At 37.9% G+C, this 25,550-nt stretch overlaps 1 protein-coding gene across 1 annotated transcript; it reads right to left on the bottom strand.

Annotated features, from left to right (window-relative positions):
• On the bottom strand, positions 1 to 20,672 carry LOC118689020 (interleukin-5 receptor subunit alpha-like). Its single transcript, XM_036387026.1, has 13 exons — positions 20,540 to 20,672; positions 20,272 to 20,447; positions 19,406 to 19,545; positions 18,757 to 18,795; positions 17,880 to 18,021; positions 8,877 to 9,006; positions 8,610 to 8,785; positions 7,131 to 7,270; positions 4,239 to 4,277; positions 3,130 to 3,259; positions 1,788 to 1,884; positions 1,221 to 1,302; positions 1 to 421 (listed from the first exon to the last, which is right to left on the bottom strand). Exons 1-13 carry the CDS (start codon positions 20,665 to 20,667, stop codon positions 347 to 349), a joined length of 1,494 nt encoding a protein of 497 aa, XP_036242919.1. The 5' UTR covers positions 20,668 to 20,672; the 3' UTR covers positions 1 to 346.
• Positions 20,673 to 25,550: the final 4,878 nt, after the last annotated feature.

The following is a 25,550-nucleotide window of genomic DNA, read 5'->3' as shown; positions in this document are numbered from 1 at the left end:
TAAATTAATCATTAATCTTTTTAATATGAGACAGAAAGACAATTATTTTTCCTTAAGATTAAAACATAACTAAAACTTGCTGAATAAAATATTCCATTCATATTTACAAAATAGAAGGTATGCAATAAGTGCAACTTACCCAAACAGTTAAAATTAGCCAAAACTAAAAGCAAATACAATGGCATTTAAACAGATTGCATATAAGGTATCATTCTATCTTGACTGCATCATGCTTTTATACAAGAAAAAGGAGAAAGTAAAGAAAGCCTATATATTATTGCAGACTTTCCACAGGGATATACAATTGTCTAAGAAATGCACTTTCAGACTCCTCCATTTTTCTTGGTTATCTCACGATGTCAGTAACTAATACTATCTCTTCATTTTCAGATGTTGTTGACTGTATTTTGCTCTCCATCAGCTGAAAGGAAAATAAAAACTTCCATCAGTTTTATACCAAATGTTAGGTTAGCCTCTACTTAAGCACAATTCTGAGAGTATTTCACCTGTTTTCGCTGTGTGTCCACAAAGTCTGTCCTGTTTCCTTACAAAATCCTATTTGGAACTGTTTTCTGTGTCACCTTCTTTTCTTTCCTGCACATGTAACTTGCTAGTGGGTAAGTAGGCAAGGTGTGCACCTGGAGGGATTCAAGGGGACAGCTTGGAGAGGGTGACCTGGGGGGACACAGGGCTCAGACACTGGGATCAGGTGTGAGGAACTTTATGGTGGTTGTAGATGAAGAGAGCCAGGAGATGTGCTAATCTCACTGGCAAATTCAGCCCTGCTCGGCTGGGCAGTAGCAAGGGGACTGTGATGTCCAGGACCCTATTTTAGAGACTGCTGCTGGTGCTGATGAGATGCTGGTAGAGGCAGCTGTGCTGGTTTTGTTTCTGGCTGCCTCACTGTGCCCTGTTGTGTCATTGTCCATGTTCTTTGTTTTGGGAAAGTGAACAGCCCCTCCTGCTGCCTGGATCTACCAATGGGAGCATCAGCCTGTGCACCTCTGAGACTGGAATGGGAGAAACCCCGTGGTTCTGGAAGAGCACTGCATTTGACTTCCCTTAAAAAACTCTCCTGCTGATTTTCTTTTATTTTTCTTCAGAATATGGCAAAGAGAAGAGCGATCCTCTGTAATAAGTTCCTTATCATTTAAAAATTCAGCCAGTAGAGTCTTGTATGTATTTCACACATTTAATATAAAAATAGAAAGAGAACATACCTCTGGATTTGTATCAGCCAGTGTGAAAAAAGCAGGTTTTGGTCCTGGGATCTGTGGAAATACTGCCTTCCAACAGCCAGTCCTGGAAATCAAAACGTATTGAATACAAAATCAAAATTGTATAACCATTATGTGACAACACCATTGCATCCTTGAAACTGCTCTTATCTTCCTCTTCACTCTTAGAAATAAACTGAAAAATACACATAATCTCAATACAGAATGAACGTATATCAGGAAAACATTAAGAATTTAGAAGGTAATAGATAAATTTTTTGATTGAAGATTTACTAGTAGTAAATTTCCTTCTTAGACAGAGAAAGAAATTTGTCCTGCTATTTCACTACAAACAGTGAAAAGTGGGGGTAAAAGTTTTGACAAGTTGAGAGAGCATATTTCTATGCAAAGTGCATCATACAGGAGAATATACTTTTTCTTTCCATTTCAGTTTCACTTATGGGGTTTATTTTACCTATCCTACAGAGACACCTCCACCTTATTTGTTAAAAAACTTTAGGTCTTACACATACACAGAGAAAATAAAATAAATGCATAAATTAAGTTAACCTTTTGCAGAAAAAAAATGTGATGATTGCCATTAAGAGTGTTGCAACTCCTACCCCAAGTAAAATCCATACTGAAGAAGATATAATTTCCTCATTTCCTGAAAGAGAAACATTCATAAATTAGTAGCAATAGTAGTAGTAATAGTAGTATCAGCAGTCGTAATATGAGGCATAGATAATAGAATTACAGAACATTGAATAGTTTGGGTTGGAAGTGACCTTTAGAGATCACCTAATTCCAGCCACTCTGTCACAGGCAGGGATGCCTTCCACTAGAGCAGATTGCTTAGAGACCCAGCCTAGCTATGAACACTTTCAGGGATGGGGCATCCACAGCTCTCTGGGCAACTTGTGCCAATGCCTCATCACCCCTACGGGGAAGAATTTCTTCCTAAAATCTAACCTAAATCTACACTCTTTCAGTTTAAAGCCATTCCCCCTTGAATTATAACTACATGTCCTTGCACAGTCCCTCTCCAGCTCTCTTGTAACCCCTTTAGGTACTGGATAAGTGTAAGAGGGTGTCTCTGGAGCCTTCTCTTTCCCAGGTAGAGCAAACCAAACTTTCTCAGACTGTGAGAGGTGCTCAAGCCCTCTGATCCTTCTTGTGACCCTCCTCTGGACTTGCTCCAACAAGTCAATGTCCCTCCTGTGCTCAGGACCCCAGAGCTGGGTGCAGCACTGCAGGTGGGGTCTCACCAGAGCAGAGCAGAGCAGAGGGGCAGAATCCCCTCCCTGGCCCTGCTGCCCACGCTGCTCTAGATGCAGCCCAGGACACGTTTGGCTTTCTGGGCTGTGAGTGCCCATGGCTGGGTCATGTCCAGCCTCTCACCCATCCAGACCCCCAAGTCCTTCTCAGCAAAGCTTCCGTCAATTCCTTCATCCCCCAGACTGTGTTGGCAGCAGCAGCTGCCCTGAGCCAGGTGCAGCACCTTGAACTTGGTCTTGTTGGACTTCATGCTGTGTCAAACATCTGCTGTGGGGACTGGCTGTGGTGAATGTCAGTCTGAAGGGTTTCACTTGGTATAAAAATGAATTCTGTCATTTACCACTTTAGCAGAAATGTCTGATGGGAAGAATTAACATTGATCCTATTTGTCCACCCCCTGGAGTAAGCAGGAGCTCACTACAGCTGCAAAGGTGTAATTTTTAATGTTATTTCCAGTGTTAGAATGTTAAGAAATCGATTAAGTCTCTTCCCACTCTTCTCTGTAGTGCAGTGTGAAACAAAACGTTTGCCAATCCTTTTTACATGTGTGTGTGTCCACAGGTGTGTGACAATGTGTGAGGTAGGCAGGACATCCCTGGGGGAAGAGTAGCCCAGGGCTTGGGTTTGTTCTTACCAAACTCAACAGGTGCACTCCATTCCCCCCAGGCTGGGCTCACAAGGCAGGCACTGCCAGCAGCTCTCATTTTCAAGACGTACTTCTTTCGTCTATTTGATCTTAGAAATATGTTACTGTTTCCCGCTTCCTAAAAAACACCCAAAAAACTGAGTTGCTTTTCTTTGTTCCATGCCTGTGTTGGCAATATGTATGTGCCATTTACCAGTGGAACTTTAAAGAGGCTATGAAAGCATTGTTATTAAAGAAGACTGCTGTTACAGAGAAAAAAAAATCATTATTATTATTTATATAATATATAAACAAATATTTATCTCAAAAATAACCTGACACTCTTGCAACTTTTTACATTTAGAAGCATTTCATCTTATACACTATAAAAGTATAACCTGTGATTTCTTATTAGATGGTTTGATTTATTGATAACTTCCCATAGCACATAGAGAGGCAGAAAATTCTCTTTAGCCATCTAATTTTAGTGCTTGAACTGAGTGATTTGAGGAATAAGGTGTCTGTGCACCTGCCTCAGTCTCTGCATTATGAATTTTCAGAAAAAAGCTTAACTTTCCAGCCAAACCTGTAAAATAAGTAGATGACTGCAATACTCAGTGTTACCAGAATTTAATGTAATACTCTTGCTCTTGGTGGCTTTTGCATAGAGGTGGGATGTGCAAGCTGCACTGATTAAAAGGAGGTGCAGCATACCTGGATGACAGCCTCCATCCAAAAAGGACTTTTGTGGTCTATGTTTTTCATAATCAAAATTGAATTTCTAGGAGATACTTTATCTTTTCTCTGTAGTCAGTGATGTGTAACTTCAAAGTCTGTTCCAAATATTTGAGAAGGAGAGTGGACAATAAAATGTAAAATTGGAGATTTTTCAAAATACTGACAGAAAAGCAATAAAGTTCTGCCCCTGAATGTATAATAAATTGCATATGTCATGATGATTTAGCAGTTTGATGTATTCATGAAATCCATTGAAAAGGTTCCCATAAAGCATAGGATACTGAGCACATATTGATTTAAAGGTATTTCCATACTATTTACTTTTCACAGTTGACAATGAAATGAACATTTATTGCTGATTAATAAACAAACAGACTCACTTGTATGGATGTATATATGGGTTTTCTTTTAGGATTATCCTGTAAATTGAAAGAAAAAGAAAAGCAACTAACTTTATTTCTATCATTGTTTTATGTTTCAATAATAATTAATTTTTATCTCCTGTTCCATTTTTCTGCATTCTAAAACTAGCAATTTGTCTAACATTTAGTATCTAATATCTAATTCATCTACAATGCCAACTTTACATATAATTAATTCTGCTACTGAAAGATATTTGTTTTCCTTTTCATCACAGTAGAGATATAAATTTAATTTCAGATTGAAACACAAAGCAAACCAGACCTAAATGAAAACTATAAGTTTATTCTTATAGACACCAGGAAAAAAAAAGAAGTAATCTATAACATAAACCTTTTCTTTTACATCTAATGTTTTAATATTACAATAAATGTCACGGTATGTAATTGCAAATATTATATAAATATTTGGTTTTCTTTCAGATGAAAATATTTGGGACTGACTGGCATGGATTCACATATATTTTAGGTTGTCCTCCACTACATTTTTGATAGGTAGAATAAAATTTGCTCATGTTGTTTGAATAGCCATAATAACTACCACAAAATGTACTGACCACACACAACTAATGACTGCAGACTATATCCTCTCCATTAGACAACTTGTTAGGTATTTTTGTAATTATTTTGTAATACACCATTTTAGAGCAAAACTCAATCAATCCAGACTTATTTTTTCAAATAATTGCATACGTGCTCATGTGGCGCCTGGAAATGAGGCTGTTCAGCCTGGAGAAGAAAAGGCTCTGGAGAGAGCTTCCAGCACCTTCCAGCACATAAAGGGTCCTTCAGGAAGGCTGAAGAGGGAATTTTCACAAGGGTATGTACTGATAGCACTTGGGGGATGGCCTTAAGATGAAGGAGGGTAGGTTTAGATTAGATATTAGGAAGAAATTCTTTACTGCGCTGGTGGTGAGGCACTGGGACAGAGTGCCCACAGAAGCTGTGGGTGTCCCTGGAAGAGTTCAAGGCCAGGCTGAATGGGGCTCTGAGTAACTTGGTCCAGTAGAAGGTGTCCCTGCCATGGCAGGGGAATTGAATTAGATGGTCTTTGAGGTCACTTCCAACCCAAGCCATTCTAAGATTGTATAAAGCAAGCTGTTGTCCAGGACACCTTCTTCGAGCTAAATTATGCACGGGGGTCAATCTAGGGCAAATATCTGGCCAATGAACGCCTTGTTCTTCTTTATTGGTGCAGGGGTAACCTGAAAGTTTTGAGTGAAGTGATTACAGAGCACTGGGGGGAAAGGTGAAGGACAGGAAGTCCAGATGGTGTCTCCTCAGGCCTTCCAGTGAGAGGGAAAGGCTTGAGCAGAATCGCAGTCATCCAGCAGGTCAATGCCTGGCTGAATAACTGCTGTCACAGGCAGGGCTTTGTCTGCTGTGACCTTGGGATCCTTTTTGATAAAGAGGGGCTACTGGGCAGGAATGGGATACATCTCACCAAGGAAGGGAGAGGATTGCGTCCTTGCAAACAGATTTGGGCAACTCGGCCTTCTACTGTGTATAAAGGAGTGCCTTGTATGCACAGAGCTCTGTCTTGGGATAAATAATGAACCAGTAAGAGAACTTGTGTGTAGGCATCAGAGGACAGATCAGCAGAGTTGTCAGTGATAAAGCAATAAATTTGGCAGAAGAAATTTTTATGGGTAAATCTTCCAAAGATATGATTATAGCTGCATCTGATAAATGTCACAGGAGCCTACAGTGCTCAATTGGTGGAATAATTGCTGTACCTTGACATAATTAGCTTGGTGAAAACTGATAATGATGATGAAAAATAGCTAGAAAATTCAGACAAAGTATGAATTGAGTATTCTTTATAAAATGAATGTTACATATATTAAAGGTTATTAAAAAGTATGTATTGCTTTACTGCAATAGATTTTATTCCAATGTCAGGCAGATTTTTCAATAATGTTTCTTTGTTACAACAGCCAAGTGATTCAGAGAAGTAATGCTGTTTCACAGCAGTTAGCTGGGCTTGCAAAAAGATTCGTCTGTGAAATAGTAAACCCAACCCAGACTAAGAAATTCCAAATCCCAGTACACCTTCAATCAGCCACTAAGTAGGCGGCCCAATCTGGTTGTAGCTCAGGAAGATTTTTCCTTTGTAGTCTCTGCCTGCCACCCTGTGGCGTTTCGGTGCAGTTCTGCCGCAGTGGTTACACCTGCCCTTGCAGCGGAGCACAGCAATCTCATTGCCTCCCTGCTGCTGCCAAAAAACTTGCAAAGCCAAGGTCACCCCCCACTAACCTGTCCTTAATCACACTGCCTTTCTGCTTCCTCTCACATTTATTTACCTTTTGTTCATCATTATAAACCTTCAACTTTTGGACCAACAGGTGTGGTGCATATATCTGGGTAAGCATTTCATACATGGAGAAATTAATTCATTTCTATTAATTCAAAATTGTTGTGTTAATGCACATTTCCCTTTTCACTCTTTAAAGCTCAGCTCTGGCCTTCCACAGAGATCCAGTTTCCACTGGAAATACTCCCAATCCAGGGCAACTCCAACAAGTGTTAGTGAAAGAAGTGCCTTTTCTAAATGCTGTCACAGACAAAGCTGTAATGTGTTGAATCTTGATTAACATGCTTCACCTCTAGGACTGTCCCAGACATCCAGTGTATCTCCAGCAGTGTCTTACTCAAGGAGGCAGGGATTAAAAAAAACCAAACAATGGGGCAGTATGGCAGAGCAGGATTTGGTATGGACCTGAAAAGTGCAGTCACAAAAGAATAAGGTGCTATATATGGGGAAGGCTACATCACAGAGAGCCTTTTCACTCATGTATATTGATAAATGCAAATATATGAATTAATGTTAAGTGTAAGTGAAGACATTCTTACCTTATACTTTATGTTAATTTCATATTTAAAACACGTGTCCTTGTTAGAATGACTTATCTGGGGTCGTTGCCATTGAATTATGCAATCATTTTTAATTTCATCACAGTTGACTGTGATATTTGATGGAGGCATGAGCTTTTCTGAAATGATATAACCAAGAATTCAAATAATTAAAATCACTTGATCTCTTTTTTATTTGATGAAAGAGAGTGAAATTGCAGATAACACCTCTATGAACAAAGATACTTGTTTATATCTATTTTACTTAGGACCTATTAGAAATAGTTTAAAGACCAATATTTTCTAAATCATGTACACAGGATCATAGAAAAAAATAAAAGGGACTAAGACAGCAAACATGATATAGGAGCATACAAAGACACAATCCCCTCTTTTTCTAGAGGAGTAAGGTAAAATACTGTCTTCCTTTTAAGAGAATTTATTACTGTGGATGAACTAGCTCCTGCTATACCTAAAGTAAGACATTTAAAGATCTTTTTTTCTCTAGGTCTCCTCACAATGCTTGTGACATGAAGGTTTTGCCTTCAATCTGTTGTGAACTATGCAGTTTATTCCCCCCTTTCAAAAGAAATAGCCATACAAAATTTAAGAAATACACTCAATTTTTTATAGTCTAGCCAGTTTCTTCATGTATTGTCCCTCACTTCACAGATGTAAGCAGAAGTATGAGCACCTTTATATTTTGATCATTGCCAATGACTTGGTTATTGGAACAGCAGAAAACAGCCACTCATGGCAGAAAGGGTGACAAAATGGAAGAAAGTTTAATATGAGCTAGAATACTACTTTACCTCAGTCTTTAGGGACAGGCCTGACCTGTTTGTGATGGGCTAGTTGGTCAAAGAACAATCTTGTTTTATCTGCCATGAGTGACATTACAGCTCAGTTTCTTCTTCTGGAACAAAACCTTTTCTGTTCAATCTTTTAGCACAATACCAGAATCAGTGCGACATTTCCAGTGAGATTTTGCTGCAGAAACAGTGACTGCACAGGATGCTTTCAAGTACAGCACCCATGCCTAAGGTATGTTGTACATGTCGTAATTCATTTACACCAGGATACAGTGTCCTGTCATCCCCACTGGCAAAGAAAAGCAGAAATTAGTGCTCAGATAAACTTCTAAAAAGTCTTCTCTCTCTTCTGTTGAGAGGTGTTTGGCCATCACTGACAGGGCAGCAAGGGAAAGTACAGGTTTTTAAGTCTTGTGGACTTTGCTTGAGAAAAACCTAAAACTTATAAGGGTAGATTGCTAAAGAACCTGGGAGATAATGCAGCTGTGAGCTTTCCTGTTTGATTCCCCTCTTTGTCTTTTGCTTGGGGAATAGGTTTTCTTGAGGAAGCCACAGTGTCTTACTCTCAACTCTAGGTGAGACAGGGTACATGGTTCCTTCTCAGGGATAAATGCCTTAGAAGGAAATACAATAATTAAAATAAAGCTGAAATAAATTATTGACTTACCAATTTTATACAGGTCAATGTACTCATCATAGAACTGGATCAGAGAGTCTTTGCTAGACCCATTCACCAGGAAGTAAGCTTTTTCAATCCCTATGCTCACGTTTTGGAAGATGCATCCCACATTTCTGCAATTTTCATCTTTAATGTAAAGCTCACATTCCATCTCCTCTTCATCTCTGCATACAGCAAAGTATTTTAGTTAAACATGGGCACTGTGATGTGCTGAATGAGAATTCAGACTTTCCTGTCTCAAGCAGACCTACTTACCTTGACTTCTGCCAGTAGAGAAAATACTGTGTGTCTGCTGGAGCATCCCTTCCTGCCTGCCAAGTGCAGTTCATGAGGAAGATGTTATAAATCACACAGGAGAAGTTTTCAATGGCTGAGCCCTTCATGCCTGCAAACACAGGAATATCCATGGTGAGGAAAAATCATGTGACTCCTCCAAGCTGGAGGATCACGGCACACACTTAGCTGTGTTAGACTCCAGCTGGTTATTGCTTGGTTTGAATGGAACGACTTGGTTTGAAAGGAATCACTTATTTCATTTTGTTTTCTAACACTGAAAGATATTTGCCCTGATAGATTCAATGAAGAATTTTTTTTTATGGATAAATCCCCCCAAAATGTGATTATAGCTGCAACAAAACAATGTGTGTGGAAAAAAGAGCCGGTGATCTTAGGAGCACTGCATAAACTTTATAGACTTACATTGGATGGCTGCTATTTTAAGGTCTAAAGATTTTTCTGCTATATACAAAGTCAAGGGTGAATAGATGTCAGGCAGGTGGGTAAAAAGCTGCAAGCAGAAAATATCAAAATAGGTCACAGCAATATCCATCAACTGAAGTTACCCAATGCTGAATGTGGTAAGTTTGCTGAAGGTGTTAGTTCATGTGCTTTCAAGGATGTAGATCAGATACAAGAAAGAAAACCTTTCCTGTGAGGGCAGTGAGGCAAAGGGACAGGTTGCCCAGAGAAGCTTGGATGCACCATCTTTGGAGGTATTTGAGGCTGGGTTTGTTGAGACAGTGAGCATTCAGGTGTACTGGAACACATCCTGAAGGGGCTGGAACAAAGTGATCTTCAAGGTCCTCTCCAACCCAAATCATTCAGTGAATATGATTCTATGACTGAGGAACAGTGTCTCACTTCTAAAAATTCAGTATCAAACCCAGTAAAGTTCAAAATTGTGTCTAGGATCTTTCTTAGCATGCAGCAGGTACTTTATTTGTAAAAAAACTTCATTTAACTTAGTTCTGTATATTCCTCTGAGAGCTTTTTAGATTTTGTCTCAGACATCCAGACACCCCTCCAGTCTTGGACTTCCTAGAGACTCAGTAAATACCTCAGAAAACAAAACAGTTGGAAAGAAAAAGATGGACCTACCTTTTATTTCAAAATGTCTTTACCTCGTTTATCTTTCTATTACAATCTTCAGGTTCAGAGAAGATGAAAAGACTACATTTTAAAAGGCTGTATAACTATAAATAGGTCTGTCTCCCTTGCTGCTTGTGCTTTGGGGAACCATCTTAGCGTAGGAAGTGTTGCAAAATAAATGTTCATCACTTCCCCCCTGATTCATAGCAAATTTTGTAATTGCCCAACTCAGGATTTCTTATAACGTGAACAAGAAGTTAGCTGGTTAAATTTCCCCTTCTGTTGCACCAGAGTATGGTCGTGTTTGGGTATCCAGAAAGTGCTTAAATTTACAGGTATTTGTCTCTAGCTCTAAACAATACTGAGGAGTGAAAAGCATCTCTCCATACAAACCATCTCTGGGGGATGGAAGATTGGAGCTCTCCATGGAGGGCATCAGGGTGAGGCCTGGCAGTCCCAGCCCACCCCACCTCCAGCCCAGATCAGGGCAGCTGTGGACCCAGGGCAGCCCCAGCCCTGACCACCAGGCACGTCCTGGGGGACTGGGATGGGCCATGGGCATGAGGGTGGGCCCAGCTTGGCAGGGGCCATGTCCAGGCAGGGCAGAGCTGGGGGAACCTGGAGACCAGCCCTGCTGTGGCACCACTGGGCAGGGGCTGATGGATCCCAGGGGCTGAGGTGGGGTCCTGGGCTCTGGGCATGGTGAGGGAAGCTCCAGGGACTGGGCAGGGACAACCAGGCGAGTGGGGGTTCCCAGGGAAATGAGAATATAAACTGTAAATGTTCTTTAAGCAGATGGAAAAAGGGGATTTCAAATCTTGGATATGATATCTTCAGATAAGATATACCACTACTAGAAAGTGTGACATGTGTTTGTCCTCATTTCATTTCTCCTGATGTGAAAACAGCCAAACTACAGACTGCCACTGAAACAGAAAAAAATTGCAGGTAATAAGCATCCAACTACAAACAGCCACTCCAGGCCCTGCTCTTATTACCTTCTTGGGTCACAGTCATGCATTTTCTAAAGAGAGTTATTGCAAACAGTATAAAACATCAAAAGCTCCTTTAAACCCTGAAAGGCTTTGTTTCACAGAAGGCAAAGTAATTTGCTTAATATGGAGATTTAAAATCCATGTAAAGTAATTTCATTTCTTCACATTGAAATTGAAGCATCACTAGAAAATATGACATTTTTCGAACATCAAGATATGTCAACATTTTCCTCTTTAAAACATGCAGATCCTTTCTGCTTGGAGTTAAAAACTTGTGTGAAAGAGCAGTCCATGTACTTCTCTAACACTTCCATTTCTTGGCTACTATATATGGCCTTATATTATATTATATATATAATATATTATATATATAATATATATAAAATTATATATATATATATATAAATTGCCTTTATCAAAATGCTGAGGTCATTCCAATCCTATAGCTTCTTTATTGACATATGGAATGATTTAACCATATCAGCAGTAGTTCTTATGTATCAGCTATTCACAGATGACTAGGAGGATATAGTTATGTCCAAGAGAGGAAGCCAAAGGTAGCTCAGTGCTGTCTTCCCTAGAGACAAAGAGAGCTTCCTTTCTAGAGACCCAGAAATGCCCAGGCTCATGAGTATTTCTTCTTTCTGGATTCTGGCTAAAGTATGAGATTGGTGACTGATGAGCTAGAAGTGGGCAGTCATTTTCTGGGTTCATTATCTCATGTTGATTGTAAATATTAGTTATACTGAGTTGTTGCTGAGGCCAGCCAGCACCACCAAGAGGATATCTGACTTGGTTTCTTCTCCTCAACACATGTAGTGTAAAGTGAACAGGTGTAGTGAAGCAAGTCTACTCATCATGTTGGAAACTTTTTAACTGCAAAATTATTTTCTACCACCAAAAAAAAAAAAAAAAAAAAAAAAAGAACCTACCTCACTTCTGCTCACATGCAGTACTAAAAACATAGAGCATGGCATGAAAAAAGAACTGATGTTCATGCATTTAATCACATCTGTTAATAACTCGGTGTTAACTGAGGAGATGAACAACTCACTTTGAGCATCCAGAACTTCAGTCATCCACAGAATCAATAATCATGAGAGAATCAAGAGAGCCTTGCCTGGTCTTTTGTGGTTTGAGAGGTAATGATCTAAGGCAATGTTGGCTCTATAAGGACCTATTCATGGACGTTCACTCTCTTCATATGCTAGTAGAGAACAAAAATGTGACAAAGTTTTTCTGAAGCATATCTTAGAGACAAAGGGTGGGAATGACAAGCATGTATATATAGATGGATATTCTACCAAAAAGCAGATTTAGTCAAATAAGCAGGTCATTTTGGTGAGAATCACTATGACTACTCCTATCACATTATAAAGGTCAACAGATAAAGCAAGTGAAAGCTTGGACACCAGGTCTGAGCCCATGATAGTTGTTCAGAGGTAAAAGCTGCCCATTTTCAGAAGTTTCACTGTACTTCCAGGTTAAATAAATTCCATACATAACCATGCATGTATTTTTTTGAACACTGACTGTACTGTAAAGACAGAAGAAAGGACTTTGGATCACAAAAACTGTAAAACCCCACAGTTTAATGTGTCCTCATCTTTGGAAGAAAGCACTCAATTTTGTGGCAGTAACATACTGCATTTCATGGAGAAGGGGAGTGACAAGTATCCAAGTAGTAAAATCAGAGCCATAAGAAATGTCATGGAGAGTCAAATGGGACTCTGGAAAATAAAGGAAGTCAGAATTTTTGTTTGCCTGCTTTTCCATGCTCCCACTCTGAAGATCCCTTGAGCCTGCAGAGAAAGCAAGCAGGGAAGCATTGTGTTTTTGTGTGCTCTCTCAGAATATGTATCTCTGAAACACAGAAAGGAAGAGTGGAGTTTGAGGTTTTGATTTGGCTACTTTGTCTTTAAACTGGAATTACTGCAGCAGAACAATCCAAACAGCCCAGAAGGACAGTGGCGTTTTTGCAGAAAAGGGAACTCTTCTACCCAGGGGATTTCTTTTCTTGTCTATATTTAAGCAAACTCCTTAGCTAAGGCTTTCAAAAGTGCAAACAAATTAAACAAATTTTAAAAATTTCCAAGCAAAAAGGGTGCTACTAAGGGTGCTACCAAAGTCTGTCACCTTTCAGAGACCAGACAACTTGAGTGGCCTTGATATCACCCAGGAGTTGAAAGCAAAATGAGAAGAAGAGAAAGAGGAAAAAGAATAAAGGAGAGAAGACAAATGTGGGCAGAGACACTAGGGCTGTTTACAGACTTTTGGCTCGACAGGGAGTGAAGTCATTGCAGAAACAGTATCAAACCAAACATTTCTTAGAACTCAGATAAACTTGAAGAATAATTTATTGCTCCAACAAAACCAGGAGTGTTCACAAGAGCTGCCTGGTGTTTTGCTGTACTGGTGTGTTGCAGCTTTTGCATATGTCACAACAATACAAATGGTAGACAAGACCTTTAATTTTTTCCTTGCATCAAGAACTTTCTAGTTTTTAGCACAGAACAGAGGAATAGCCATAGGAGACCAGAATAAAGGACTTGTTCCTGTGTGAGCATCCAAGGAACTTAGTTAAAAGATTCTAAAGCCTGACCATCCTTTCCCACTGATTTTGGGGTCTTTGCCCAGGGATGGGAAAGTGATACCTTAGTGCCACACCTACTACCACCTCCACTGTTTCATGGATATGGTTTATGGTTTTCTTATTAGTGTGCTGGTCGTGAACAAGTTTTCTTAATGACTTTTCCATCTCAGCAGCTCTCACAGTGAAAGCAGTGGGGATGTAAGGGGTGCACCTATAGCCATGATCAATTCTGTGTGAAGCAAGATGGAGAGGATCCAGTAGACTGTATCTGTTTAATTGTCCTTAGATTACAGTGAGTGTTTGCTTTAGTTTTCCCATTTAATGCAATGCTTTTATCTTTTGGCAATTTATCTTAAGGATCCTAAGTAGAAGAATCCTTTTCTGGTTCTGTTTTAAAAGGACATTAAAAATATTTTTTTATTTAAAGCTCCTTTAGAAACATAGAACCATCGAAAAATTTAGTTCCAAAGATGGTCTCTTGAGAGTAACCCGGTCTAGTGGAATTTTATCACTGAAAGGACTTTATTTTCCATTCTAGGATTTCAGCTACTTGAGATGACTTTAACCGTCTTGAGACTTGATGGAATTATAGAATCATAGAATACCCTGAGTTGGAAATGACCCACAAAAATCATTGAGTTCAACTCTTGGCGCTGCTCAGGACTGCCCCAAGAGTCACACCATGTGCCTGACAGTGTTGTCCAAATGCTTCTTTGAACTCTGTCAGGCTGCTGCTGTGACCACTGCCCTGGGGAACTGTTCCAGTGCCCAAACACCCTCTGGGTGAGGAACATTTTCCTGATACCCAACATAAGCCTCTCCCAACACAGCTTCCATCCATTCCCTGGGTGCTGTCACTGGTCACCAGAGAGAATAGATCAGTACCCGTCCTTCTGCTTTCCCTCACAAGGAAGCTGTGACTGCAATGAGGTCTCCCCTCAGTCTCCTGCAGGCTGAGCAGAACAAATGACCTCAGCCACTTCTCATACAGCTTCTCCTTAAGGCCCTTCACCATCTTTGCAGCCCTTCTTTGGACCCTCTCTAATGGCTTTTTATCTTTATTTTGTTGTGGCACCCAAAACTGCCCCCAGCACTTGAGGTGAGGCTGCCCCAGTGCAGAGCAGAGCAGGACAATCCCCTCCCTTACCTGGCTGGCCACACTGTGCCTGATGTAGCCCAGGACAAGGTTGGCCCTCCTGGCTTCCAGGGCAGGACTGACTCATATTCAATTTCGTGCAAAATGGAAAGTCAAAATATGTGATTAGCACCCAAATTGAGGGTTTTCTCTCTTACCTCCTTATTAGCTGAAGGATTCAGGCTGTTATGCTTCTGTTTCATCCAGGTGTTATAAAAACACACAACTTTCCTGTACCACAATTAGCAAGTGACAAGCTTCTGCTGGAGACTTCGAATGCTCGATTTCCAACATTTCCCACTCAGTACATATACATATGAACATCTGCTACCTGTTAGCAATCATATATTCAGTAATTTTTTCATCTAACACAGATAGGAAGGGATGAAAAACGGGAGACAACAAATATACTTATGGGAAGATTGTATCCAGAACTCTTTAACAGTACTCCTTTTTATGAGCAAGTAATCTTAAGAGGTTTGTTCTTGGCTTCATACAGCGAGCTTTCATACAGATGTCAAATTTCATTCCTGATCACAATCTCAGTATGGCTGTACCTTTTTTGAGACACTGAACCAATGGAGATCCTGAATAAAACCCTTAAGTTTAGTTGTTCTTAATTATTCTTTTGCATGTTGTTGAAAAACAGTAAAATAGCTTCCAAAGCAATACTGACATATTTTTTCCTGAAATACTGTAGTATTCATCATAATAAAAACCAGAAACTTTACTGTTCATAGAAAATGCAACCAAATACAAGGAGGCTTTTAGAGATAAGATCTTGGGGAATTGTCCTTATGGCCAATGCTCTTCTCCCTGCTTCCAGGAGTGAGAGAATATGAAAAACCTCTTGAATTTTGCCAATAAGGTATATATGCTTGAAAAAATCAAGTCGCTCATTTCACTTGCATTCCAACACTTCTTCAATATTTGTTATTTCTTCAGTTCCTTGTTTTTTTAATAGATTCATATATTCTGGCTATTAAAGGAAGAATATAATATTTTGTTAGTTTTTCATGCATGAGATTTGTCACAAGATTTATGATTCTCCTGTCATTAAAATTTGTTATTTATTGTATAAAACCTGTAGCAGGTTTTATACAATAAAATTAGAAGACCAAGGTACACATGTCTGGATGATCCCTCCATATAGTTCCCAAAGAGGAGCAAAGACTTTTCAACTAAAAAGCTGGAAAATTATCTTTTAAAATATAGAAAAGTTAACATGATGAAGGAAGAGAAAATAAAAGTGTTTATAAAGGCTCAGCAGTAATTCAACATATCACTGCAGACAAATTTTTTCTTCCAGACCTGCCTGCAGCCAACCTAAAGATTTGCAAATTGCAGCAAACTGCAACACGCTCTCTAGAAGGCCAGTTCCTGCAGTGTTTGTCTGTTTGTTGCTTCTCACAAGTCAATTCCAGCGTTCCACATAAGTTAGCACCTCTCAACATTCTGCTCTACTTTCTTGCTTACCATACCCTAGAAACTTTTACCTCCTTTAGCATCATTGCCAAGTACTAGCATGGCAAAACTAATGAAGATTTCTTTGTCCCTTCTCTCCCTGCCTGCTGCTGCAGTATTATTGTGCTGAGAAACTAATGCTCAGCATTGTTTTAGTGATAGCATATGGCTTATAGGGACAGCAGGGTGAAACTGCATTTTCCCCAATGCTCCAGGTAGACAGATGACAATTATTTCGTAATGGAAAAGGTAATGCAGACAAGTTATTAGTGTGTGGACTTTCTTTGTCCATATCCCAAGAGCAATAAAGAGAAAGAAAGTTTATTCTTGCTTGTGTGCATCTTTCTGACAGTTAGGTCATACCCTTGACACTAAATTTTTAAATTTCAGGCAAATGGAAAGAAAGCATACCTGGAAGTCCATTGGAGAGGGCTCACGGAATGGGTCTCTTGGCTGTGGTACTGTAGCAGATGTTTTTTTGAAATAAACCCTTCTACAGTGACAAAAAGGTTTGGTAAAGAAAAGGCTTAGTTTGCAAACACATGAACACATACTATTTAATCATGCTCCTGAGGTACTATTTTATTTCTCTAAGACATAAATAGTATTCTTCTAATTCAAAAGTAGCTAAAAATTACATAGGCTGAATACAATATTATAATTATTTGTTCAGAATTTGGATGACAATAATTTATTTTCTGACTTCCTAAGGCCTCATAGGAAAGTAGTTTTTTAAGTATGTGAAAAGGAAATGTTGTCAAAACATGAAAAAAATTTCATGTACCACCCCTCTACATTGCAGGGTCTGATGGTAGGAAAGAGGTACTGATATAAGGCCTTGGCCCAGTATTGGAAAGCATTGTTTTACATTAATCAAGTGGTTAAGAAAGTTGGGAATCAGAAGTATAGAGCATACTTGAGGAACATCCAGCAGATGATTCCTAGTATAGCTCAGTGTTGATTTTCTCCCTTCCTTGTCTCCTTTAAAAAGAAGCCAGAAATTTTCTGTTGGAGGAAGAAGTATTATTTTAAATAAAATAAAAATTTTGCACAAGAATAAGACTTACACTGTCATGCAAAGGAAAAATGTGAGACCTGCTGCCAGGCTTGGTATCAGAAACATCATATATGATGAGGTAGACGTAAGTTGTTGTGTTCCTGAAAACCAAGCAATCATCAAAGTGTTGGTTAGCATCACAGGACACAAATGACTGCACAGCTGTGTGTAATCTGCTTTGCATCAGGGTGTCAAACACTCTATGCAGGGATGACTTCTTTAGCTCTGACCTCATTGCCCTGTAGCATGCAAAGGAGTAGAATGGCTGAACAGTACATGGAGTGTCCACAGTAACTGGAAACCAGAGGAACTGAGTCCTACAGAGTATTTAAATATCCAAGGTGGCAGAGAGCAATAGCAGGAAAAAGGAGATCATAAAGTCAGGAGCAGAGATGGAACAAGTAAAACAGTTGGCAACAGACTTCAAAAAGGTCTGCTTCATTCACTATCCCTGTGCAAGAAGCACTGCCTCCCAAGAATGATTGGAGAACCCCCCAATAGTAAGCAACATGGCAATTCTTTGACTGGCTTTGTCCTACCAAATTAATGTGCAATTATCAATGTGTTTCCATCTGTAAGCATGAAGTAAAAATAAGGCAGACAGGTAACAACTGAACAAGGTCAAGAAAAGGATTTTTATTCTTACCAAACTCCACAGGTGTACTCCACTCTCCCCAGTTTGAGCTTACTCTACAAAAGCCTGCATCTGTTGCTCTGATTTTGATGCTGTACCTTTTTTCTGAGCTGAAGCTTTCATATAGGTAGGAGTCATTTTCAATAATTGCTGTCTAAATGCAAAATAAGTAGAATGAGATTTTTTGCATTATTTTTATATAATTATGACACAATTTTAAATTCTACATTTGTATAATGTTTCTGTGAACAGACTAGAATGAAATAATAAGTAGAAAAATATCCCTTAGTAAGTTAGATTGTTTCATCTTAGTTCTCCTTGTTTGAATATTTTTGTTATTGGGTAATACGAAGATGAAATTTGCTGTATGTTTCCTTGGCTCCTTAGACTCTGCTAAGCAATGAGACTTTAGGGATAAAAATTCTTTTACGATCTGGCAGCGGGTATTTGGGTATTTTCAAAATTGAAGTAGAGTTTGATAGCCGGATTATATTTTTTTCTGCCATCTTTATATTGGCCTAATCTTTGAGGTAATATTTTCTTGCCTTTTACATCTCAATTATTTCCAGAAAGTATTATAAAAGAAAAAATCCCCACATTTTTTGTGTTACACAAAATCATGATCCATTTTTACATATATATGAATCTGTTAGGAAGTAAAAAAGAATGTAAAATGGAAGATTTTTGCAAAGTAATGTCAAAGTTCACATGTGCAGGTGTTTTTGTATCAAGTTTTATAAACAACAGTTTAAAACTTCAGATTTAGAAAACTTATCAAATATAAGCATGCACAGTACATTGAAACAGGTAGTGTGAAACCAAACCAGTTTAGTTGGGGGATGCTCTGATACAGAAGAAATTTCAATATCTTAGATTAATGCAGACTTACTATTTTAGATGCAGCTTTGGTGTTTTTCTCAGCATCAGCCTAGCAACAAGAGAAAAGTAATTTTTAAGATTATTCTTTTGTTACTATATAATCAAGGGTCTTCTCTCATGGATGTTTGATTTTCAGAAAGAAAAAATGTATGTAATATTTTAAGTGCCTTCTTTAAAAGAAGACATTTAAACTGTGAAATTTAGGCTGTTCTTCCACTAAATGTTTTTTCCTCTCCACTGATGCTCTGAAATATTGCACCATTTCAATATGATTGCAGAATTGAGCATCAAAGCACTAAACAAAAGGAAAAAAGGCTCAGGTTGACAAAATGTTTACATTTTAATTGTTAAAACAAAGGATATAAAATTTACAAATCAACTCAAACGATGTTTTTTCCATTTTTTTTGCCTGTGTATATTTTGCATTCCTAAACATTTAATTTAGCTAAGTTATGTCTCCTTTCATTTTTTTTTAATTTTTTTTACTGTTGAAACACAATAAGCTCACAAATATTTTGAACTTTATTTTTGAAGGATGCAATATTACTTTCTATATTCATTCAAGCTTTCAAAAGGAGGGGATGAGAACAAGGTTGTATGGTGTTAGGTGTGGAAATAGAGACAAACAAAATGCTGTTAAATGTCACAATTATTCTTACCTTGTTTTCTATGACAATTTCATATTTGAAACAACTCATGTTTTCCACATGACTTGTGCGAGGTGGCTGCCACCAAATACTACATCTACGAGAAGCTTCTGTACAGTTCACTGTGACATTTAATGGAGGGGTGAGTTTTTCTACAATAATATAACCAGAAATACTGTTGATTAGTAATAGCTCTCTTCACTCTGTCATTTTAAAAATATAGGTAGATGTTCAAGCAACTGATCTAAAAAGATGCAACTTTAGCAGAATTTCTATATTGTCCCCATATTCTTAAGCAGGACTCCTGATTTAACATTTCAATTGAGGTCTGGAGCACCAGCTGAAACAGTAAGGAAAACTAAAAACACAAGCCATTTATTACATTTTACTGAATTCAGCATATGATTTCAGAAGGTTTAGTTTTATTTCTTGGGTTTAAGGGCTTTTTTTAAATACTATATTAAAATTAAACAGATTTTTTTTTAATTAACATTCTTCCATTAAAAAATGGGAGTTTTGCTAGCAGCATTAAGGTAACTGTTTCTTTTCACTATGTGGATGAACAGCATTATGAGATAATAAGACCAACATCTAGACAGTCCCCCTCAGGGATCCTTAGCTAGTTCGTTCTAAAAGATGACACCTTTCTCTCAGAATAAGTATTTGATAGAAATGTTCAAAATTTTCTGACCTATGATTCCAGATTTTTTCTGTATTTGTTAGTTTTTGTCCATTCTTATACTTTAGGGTTGAGAAAAAGTGAAAAAACCTCAAAACTATTATGGGGAGAACTATTTTTTAAATGTATGCTTTTTCCCAGAGATGAATTCTTAATTCTTTTAACATATAACTGGAAATTAAATTTAAAAAATGCTTACCAATTTCGTATAGCATTAGTCTCTTCTCAAATGACTGGATGCTTTGTCCGCTTCTGGACCCATTTACCAGGAAATAAGGAATGTTATTTTTTATTGTCACGTTTTGAAATCGACATCCTATGTGCCTTCCACAGGTATCTTTGATGTAATTTTGGCATTCTGTGACATTTTCATTCCTTTACATGAAATATTGAATCAATAAAACATTTACAATGTCACATGTCCAACCACAAATCAAAATTCCCAATATTCAAGCAGACCTACTTACTTCAAGGGCCCCCAGTACAGGAAATACTGGGTGTCTTCTGTAGCAGTCCTGCCCACATGCCAGGTGCAATTCATGAAGGAAACATTAAAAATGACACAGGCAAAGTCTGAAATGGCTGTTCCATTCATGCCTGCAAACACAGAAAGAATACCCCATGTCCACTCAGCAGAAAGACTGAATAACTCCTCAAATAACACAGACAGATCTTTGCATGCTCGTTTAGCAATTTTTTAGCTACCTGCTTGGCAAATCTGACTATACACAGTTTTGGTCTTGTAGTTTTGTCCTTACTTGAAGATGGCAATGATTTTATTTCTGTTGAGCCATAAGGATTATCTGTCATAGTTCCAGAAGCCATAGATGTGACTGGAATTTAACTGAGTCTTTAATCAACTCAAACAATGGGATTTAGTGGAAGTTAATAACAGAGACAGTCACCATGGTGTCCTTTGTTTAGACCCCCAGTTAAGTGAGGCCCAGTCTACAATGGAATGCAAATTCTACAACCATGAGCAGGGTGGCAAAATTCTCTCTGCTGCGCTTGTATTAAGTACTCTGACCCTTGGTTACAAAGCACTAAAAATTTAAATAAGATGTCCACCACTTTCTTCTGGGTGACAGCTGGCTGGTTACAATCTAACTCTGAGACTGTTTCCTGAAGATAATCCCTGCAGAATTGTTGCATGTTCGAAGAGAGAATGATGTATTTTTCAATTAGGAATTGAAACTGGCTATTAATCTCTTCCAGTACCTTGGATTCAAGGATAGGGAGAAGCTTATTAGCACTGAACGTGACAGAAACAGGTCTGAATATCTGTATAATTAGTTTAAAATCAAGACAAAGCTGAAGCAGAAGTTTTCACCTTGCTTAAGTTAAGTTACAATCTGAATTAATTCCTTGTGTGTTTCTCCCCCACCAAAAGGTGAGATCTCCAACAGGAAATGATGAACATTCAGTACCTCAACAGCTATCATTGTGTATTGAAGGATTGGTCCACAGCTTTCCAAGACTAATCCAACCACTGTTAATTGAGTTTAAGCACCACACACACAACATTTGCATTTACTTCTCTAGTTAGCCCTAAAACTCCACATCTGATTCTTACATCTTTGGAAATGAAGAGAAATTTTTAAAGATATGAAAAAGTTGTCAAAGTATTACTGGATTTCTGGAAATATTTCTCTCTTCCAAGAGAAATCTTGAAACTTTTTCAAGAGCTTTGTTCAGCAGCATTTTTATTTCAATGGCAGTGTTGGCCTAAGCATGCCCTGTCCTTTCCCATCCTTCATCGATCCTGCCTGATTCCATCCTGCCCCCCTGGCTGTGCTAATGCCACTTCTTGTGGGGCCCTGTAGTGAGTAGGTTTGAACAACTGATCATCATTACAACTAATGCTCCTCTCAGCAGTTTATTTCTTTTTGGTTTTTTTTTTAATCTTCTATCAGAAATAGTGGAACAAGCTCATCTGAGATGAGAGTGTGGGCTAGCAACTAAGAGAAAAGCTGTCTAAGCTATTTCCATATCTGTAATAAATACTGACCCATACTTAGTCACTAGAGGTATCAAAGCTCTCAGCAGGGAGCTGTTTACATCCAATTTATGTGTAAGTTTATATATATTTAACAAACTACTTTTGAGAGTCCAGTCATTACCGTACTTGATGAGGTGATGGAGAGCTTGGATCAGTTCTCTACTACAGATTCAGTTTATGACCCTGGGCCAACCAAGTCTGTGCACTTCACTCCCTCATTTAAAAAACTAATAGAGAAATTTTCTTCCCATGAAGAAATGCTGGGTAAATGTAGCAGTCTGAAGTATGATCACAGGTGCCGTGCAAGGGTCTTAGCGAGATGGGCTTCCTCAAGCCTTTAGCAATGCTGTAAATCTAAAGAAAAAAGGGTTATTCTGATTTTAAATCAGTTCGCAACCTGGCTCTTGTGAGGGCCAACAAGCAGTTGAAGTGCTCAATGACAAAGGAAATATTCAGGCATATGCTGTGAATACATATGAGTCTCTCCATACCCATTGCTGACTGGACATTTTTTCCAAGGTTTTAGGGCTTTTTTTTTTCATTTTTTATTTATTCATATTTCTGTGGTTATGCCAAAGAGAATCTAGCAAAGTATATAAACACCACTACCCTTTCTGTAAGGTTTATTTTTGAGCCTACTCTATTCATCCAACACTGTCAGCCATTACCTTTTTGTTTTTAGCAACATCTGGAATAGAGCTAAACCTTCATGAGAATTTTTACCCACATTATTTCAGAGACACTGATATTTTTCTGCCTCCAGTTTATACTGAGGACTAGCTAAATGTTTCTAGTGTCTTTTTGCTTAACCACACCTGTTTGAAACGCCCCATATTTGTCATTTGCATATGTTTATTTCCTTAAAAAATGGTAGGACCATATTCTTATTAGTCTTTTCTGTGAGCTGTGATGCAAAAACCATTTTAGTTTCTTTATATTGTACTCATCTTTCTGAACTGCCTCCTATATTATATGATGATGATAGTAAAATACATATGCAAGTATGTTATTATCCTCTGAAGCATACTTTATTTCAGACACAAATAACTCATTTTTACATATTTTACTGTCTTTAGATATATTTGAAATGTTTGAAATTCTTTTCATGAAAGAGGTAAGACACTTAACTGAGATGTGAAAATTATGATTGCATGCAAATGCATAACAATCCACTGTTTCAAATACCTAGAGTGTTTTTATTTATTTGTTTGTTTGTTTATCTCTATTTTGTCAGCTTAGATTATCTCCATCTCTTGGGCAGACATCAGAAACAATGTAGGCACCTTAGCTTCAGAAAAATATCAGAGAGAAGAAAATTTGGCTCTGCAACCATTTGTGATTACCAACATTGCTAGCAGGGAAGGACAGGATCTCACCTTTGAGTCTTGAGCCCAAGAGAATTTTTACTTTTATTCAGTCATTCTTCAATTAAAAAATGCATAAACTGTTGAATCTTAGACATAATTGACCAGATACTTTATAAAATATGTTAAATAACAAACTTGATACTGGAAATAAAAAATATTAAAAATTTTTAAAAAGTAATTAAATTACTTTAACCTTTCAATCTAACTCTGAAGATGTTGTTAGGTATGAGGTGGAGTTTGTCTTTCCTAAACCTACCAAAAAGCTGTATAGATGCTCACAAAGGAAACAGCAATTCTATACTGCCTTAACACTGCCTAGAAAAAAACTCAAAAAACAGCTACTTTAGACCAGTTTATTCAATCTAGTCTGGGACAATATGAATGAAGGCTTCACCATATTTAATTTTTGCAATGAACCAAAAATATAGCCCACAGGAATCTCTCTAATTCTGAGCTATCCACCTTTGTCAGCTAAATCCAAGAGGATTCATTCCTTTCCTTTCTTACATCATCTGTAATTCACATGTAATTACTAAACAAAAATACTGCCACTATTATTTTCTCAACTGAAAATTTATTGTTAAAATGTCTTTTTCTCCTCATTCTTACACCTATGCAAGTATCAGTGCTGCTTCTCTTTAGAAAAATAGTTGCAGTAGAGCAGTACTATTTTCCCCAGAGAAATGTTTCAAACTTCCTTCTACAGCTCAAATAGGTCCTGTGCAGATTATTGATGAAAACCTTTAGGAAAATCAAAGTATTTCTATGTGAAGTTTGAAAATTGGCTAGTGCTATACTCTGTGCTACAGCACAAGTTATTTCTCAGAGAAGCCTGAACCCTAACACCCTTCCACAGGGGATAGTCATGTCAGGGATTCAAAAGCTGAAATGCTGCTGCAGTGTCTACTCTCATCTAGGCTGATTGGAAAGGTGATTAGATGAGAATAAAAACTGTCCAGTAACCTGCTGATTATGAGTAATGCAAAGCCATATATTTTGTCATATTTTGATCCCACTATGATTTTTATAGCCAATGAAAAGGAAGGTTTGTAACTTCAAAAAAAAACCCAAAAAACCAAAGCTTATACTTTGTTTTAATATGACTATGTTTTGTTAAGGGAAAGTCTGTGTTGAGTATAGTACATTAAACTCGACCTCTGAGATTCATTTCCCAGCTTTTCTCCTGAAAGGTTTTGAAAGACATTTTTATCAGCTGGAAAATAGGAAATGGAATTACTGCTTCCATGTTGGATGTGATATGAGGGTAAGATTATGCCTGAGTTCCTGCATCATTTTCAGGCAATTATGTATATAAAATCTTCTAAAGTATTAAAATCATGAAAGAGAAAAGACACTGACATACTTCATTCTACTGGTGCCTAAATGCAGTACTTCTAAAAGAGTTCACTCCATTTAGTGATTTTACTCTGTGGATGCAAAGACCTAAAATCCAAACATTTCCAATTTGACTGTGTTTTCAAGAGAAAGTAACACAGGCTCTCCAATTCTGTAATTCAAGTTTAACTTAACAATCAAAATACTGCTATGTGGATGACACCAGTAACCCTGGAAACTGCAAATTTTAAAATATAATCATACAATTATTTTCACATTATAGAAAAAATATGCCGTCAAAATATTAGCTAAGACATTCATCAGAGGAAAGCAGGCCTTTGTTATGAGGTAGTTTATATCCAACCCTCACAGTTATTTTAACATTAAAACTGGCAGAAATTACAAAATTCAATATTTCTTTCCAAGCTGCTTTGGAGTACAATAAAGGAGAAACAGAAAAGAAATTAGAAAAGAAAACCAGACAATACTAAACCTACCTTCTCCTTGAAAACCTATTTCCCTCTGGTGCTTACAGTAATGCAGAACAAGAAGGATAGAAACTATGACTTTGCCTTGGTGTATTTTTGCATGTTGTGACAATGTGATTTCATTGCCTCATTTCCCTTATCCTCACTTCCGTTAAACCATGGGGAGCAGCACGGTCCCTCTCGGCCTTGGGACAAAGTTCAGAATAGAGGGACACTCTCTTCACTACTTGATTCATAGAATCTCCAATAATTTGTCACACATTTTTCATCTAAATGTTTGCACAAGTCA

The sequence above is a fragment of the Molothrus ater genome, chromosome 2 (assembly GCF_012460135.2).
Source record: "Molothrus ater isolate BHLD 08-10-18 breed brown headed cowbird chromosome 2, BPBGC_Mater_1.1, whole genome shotgun sequence".
NCBI lineage: Eukaryota > Metazoa > Chordata > Aves > Passeriformes > Icteridae > Molothrus > Molothrus ater.
Note: the sequence above shows the minus strand (reverse complement) of the source record. Positions and strands in the feature narration are given on the sequence as shown.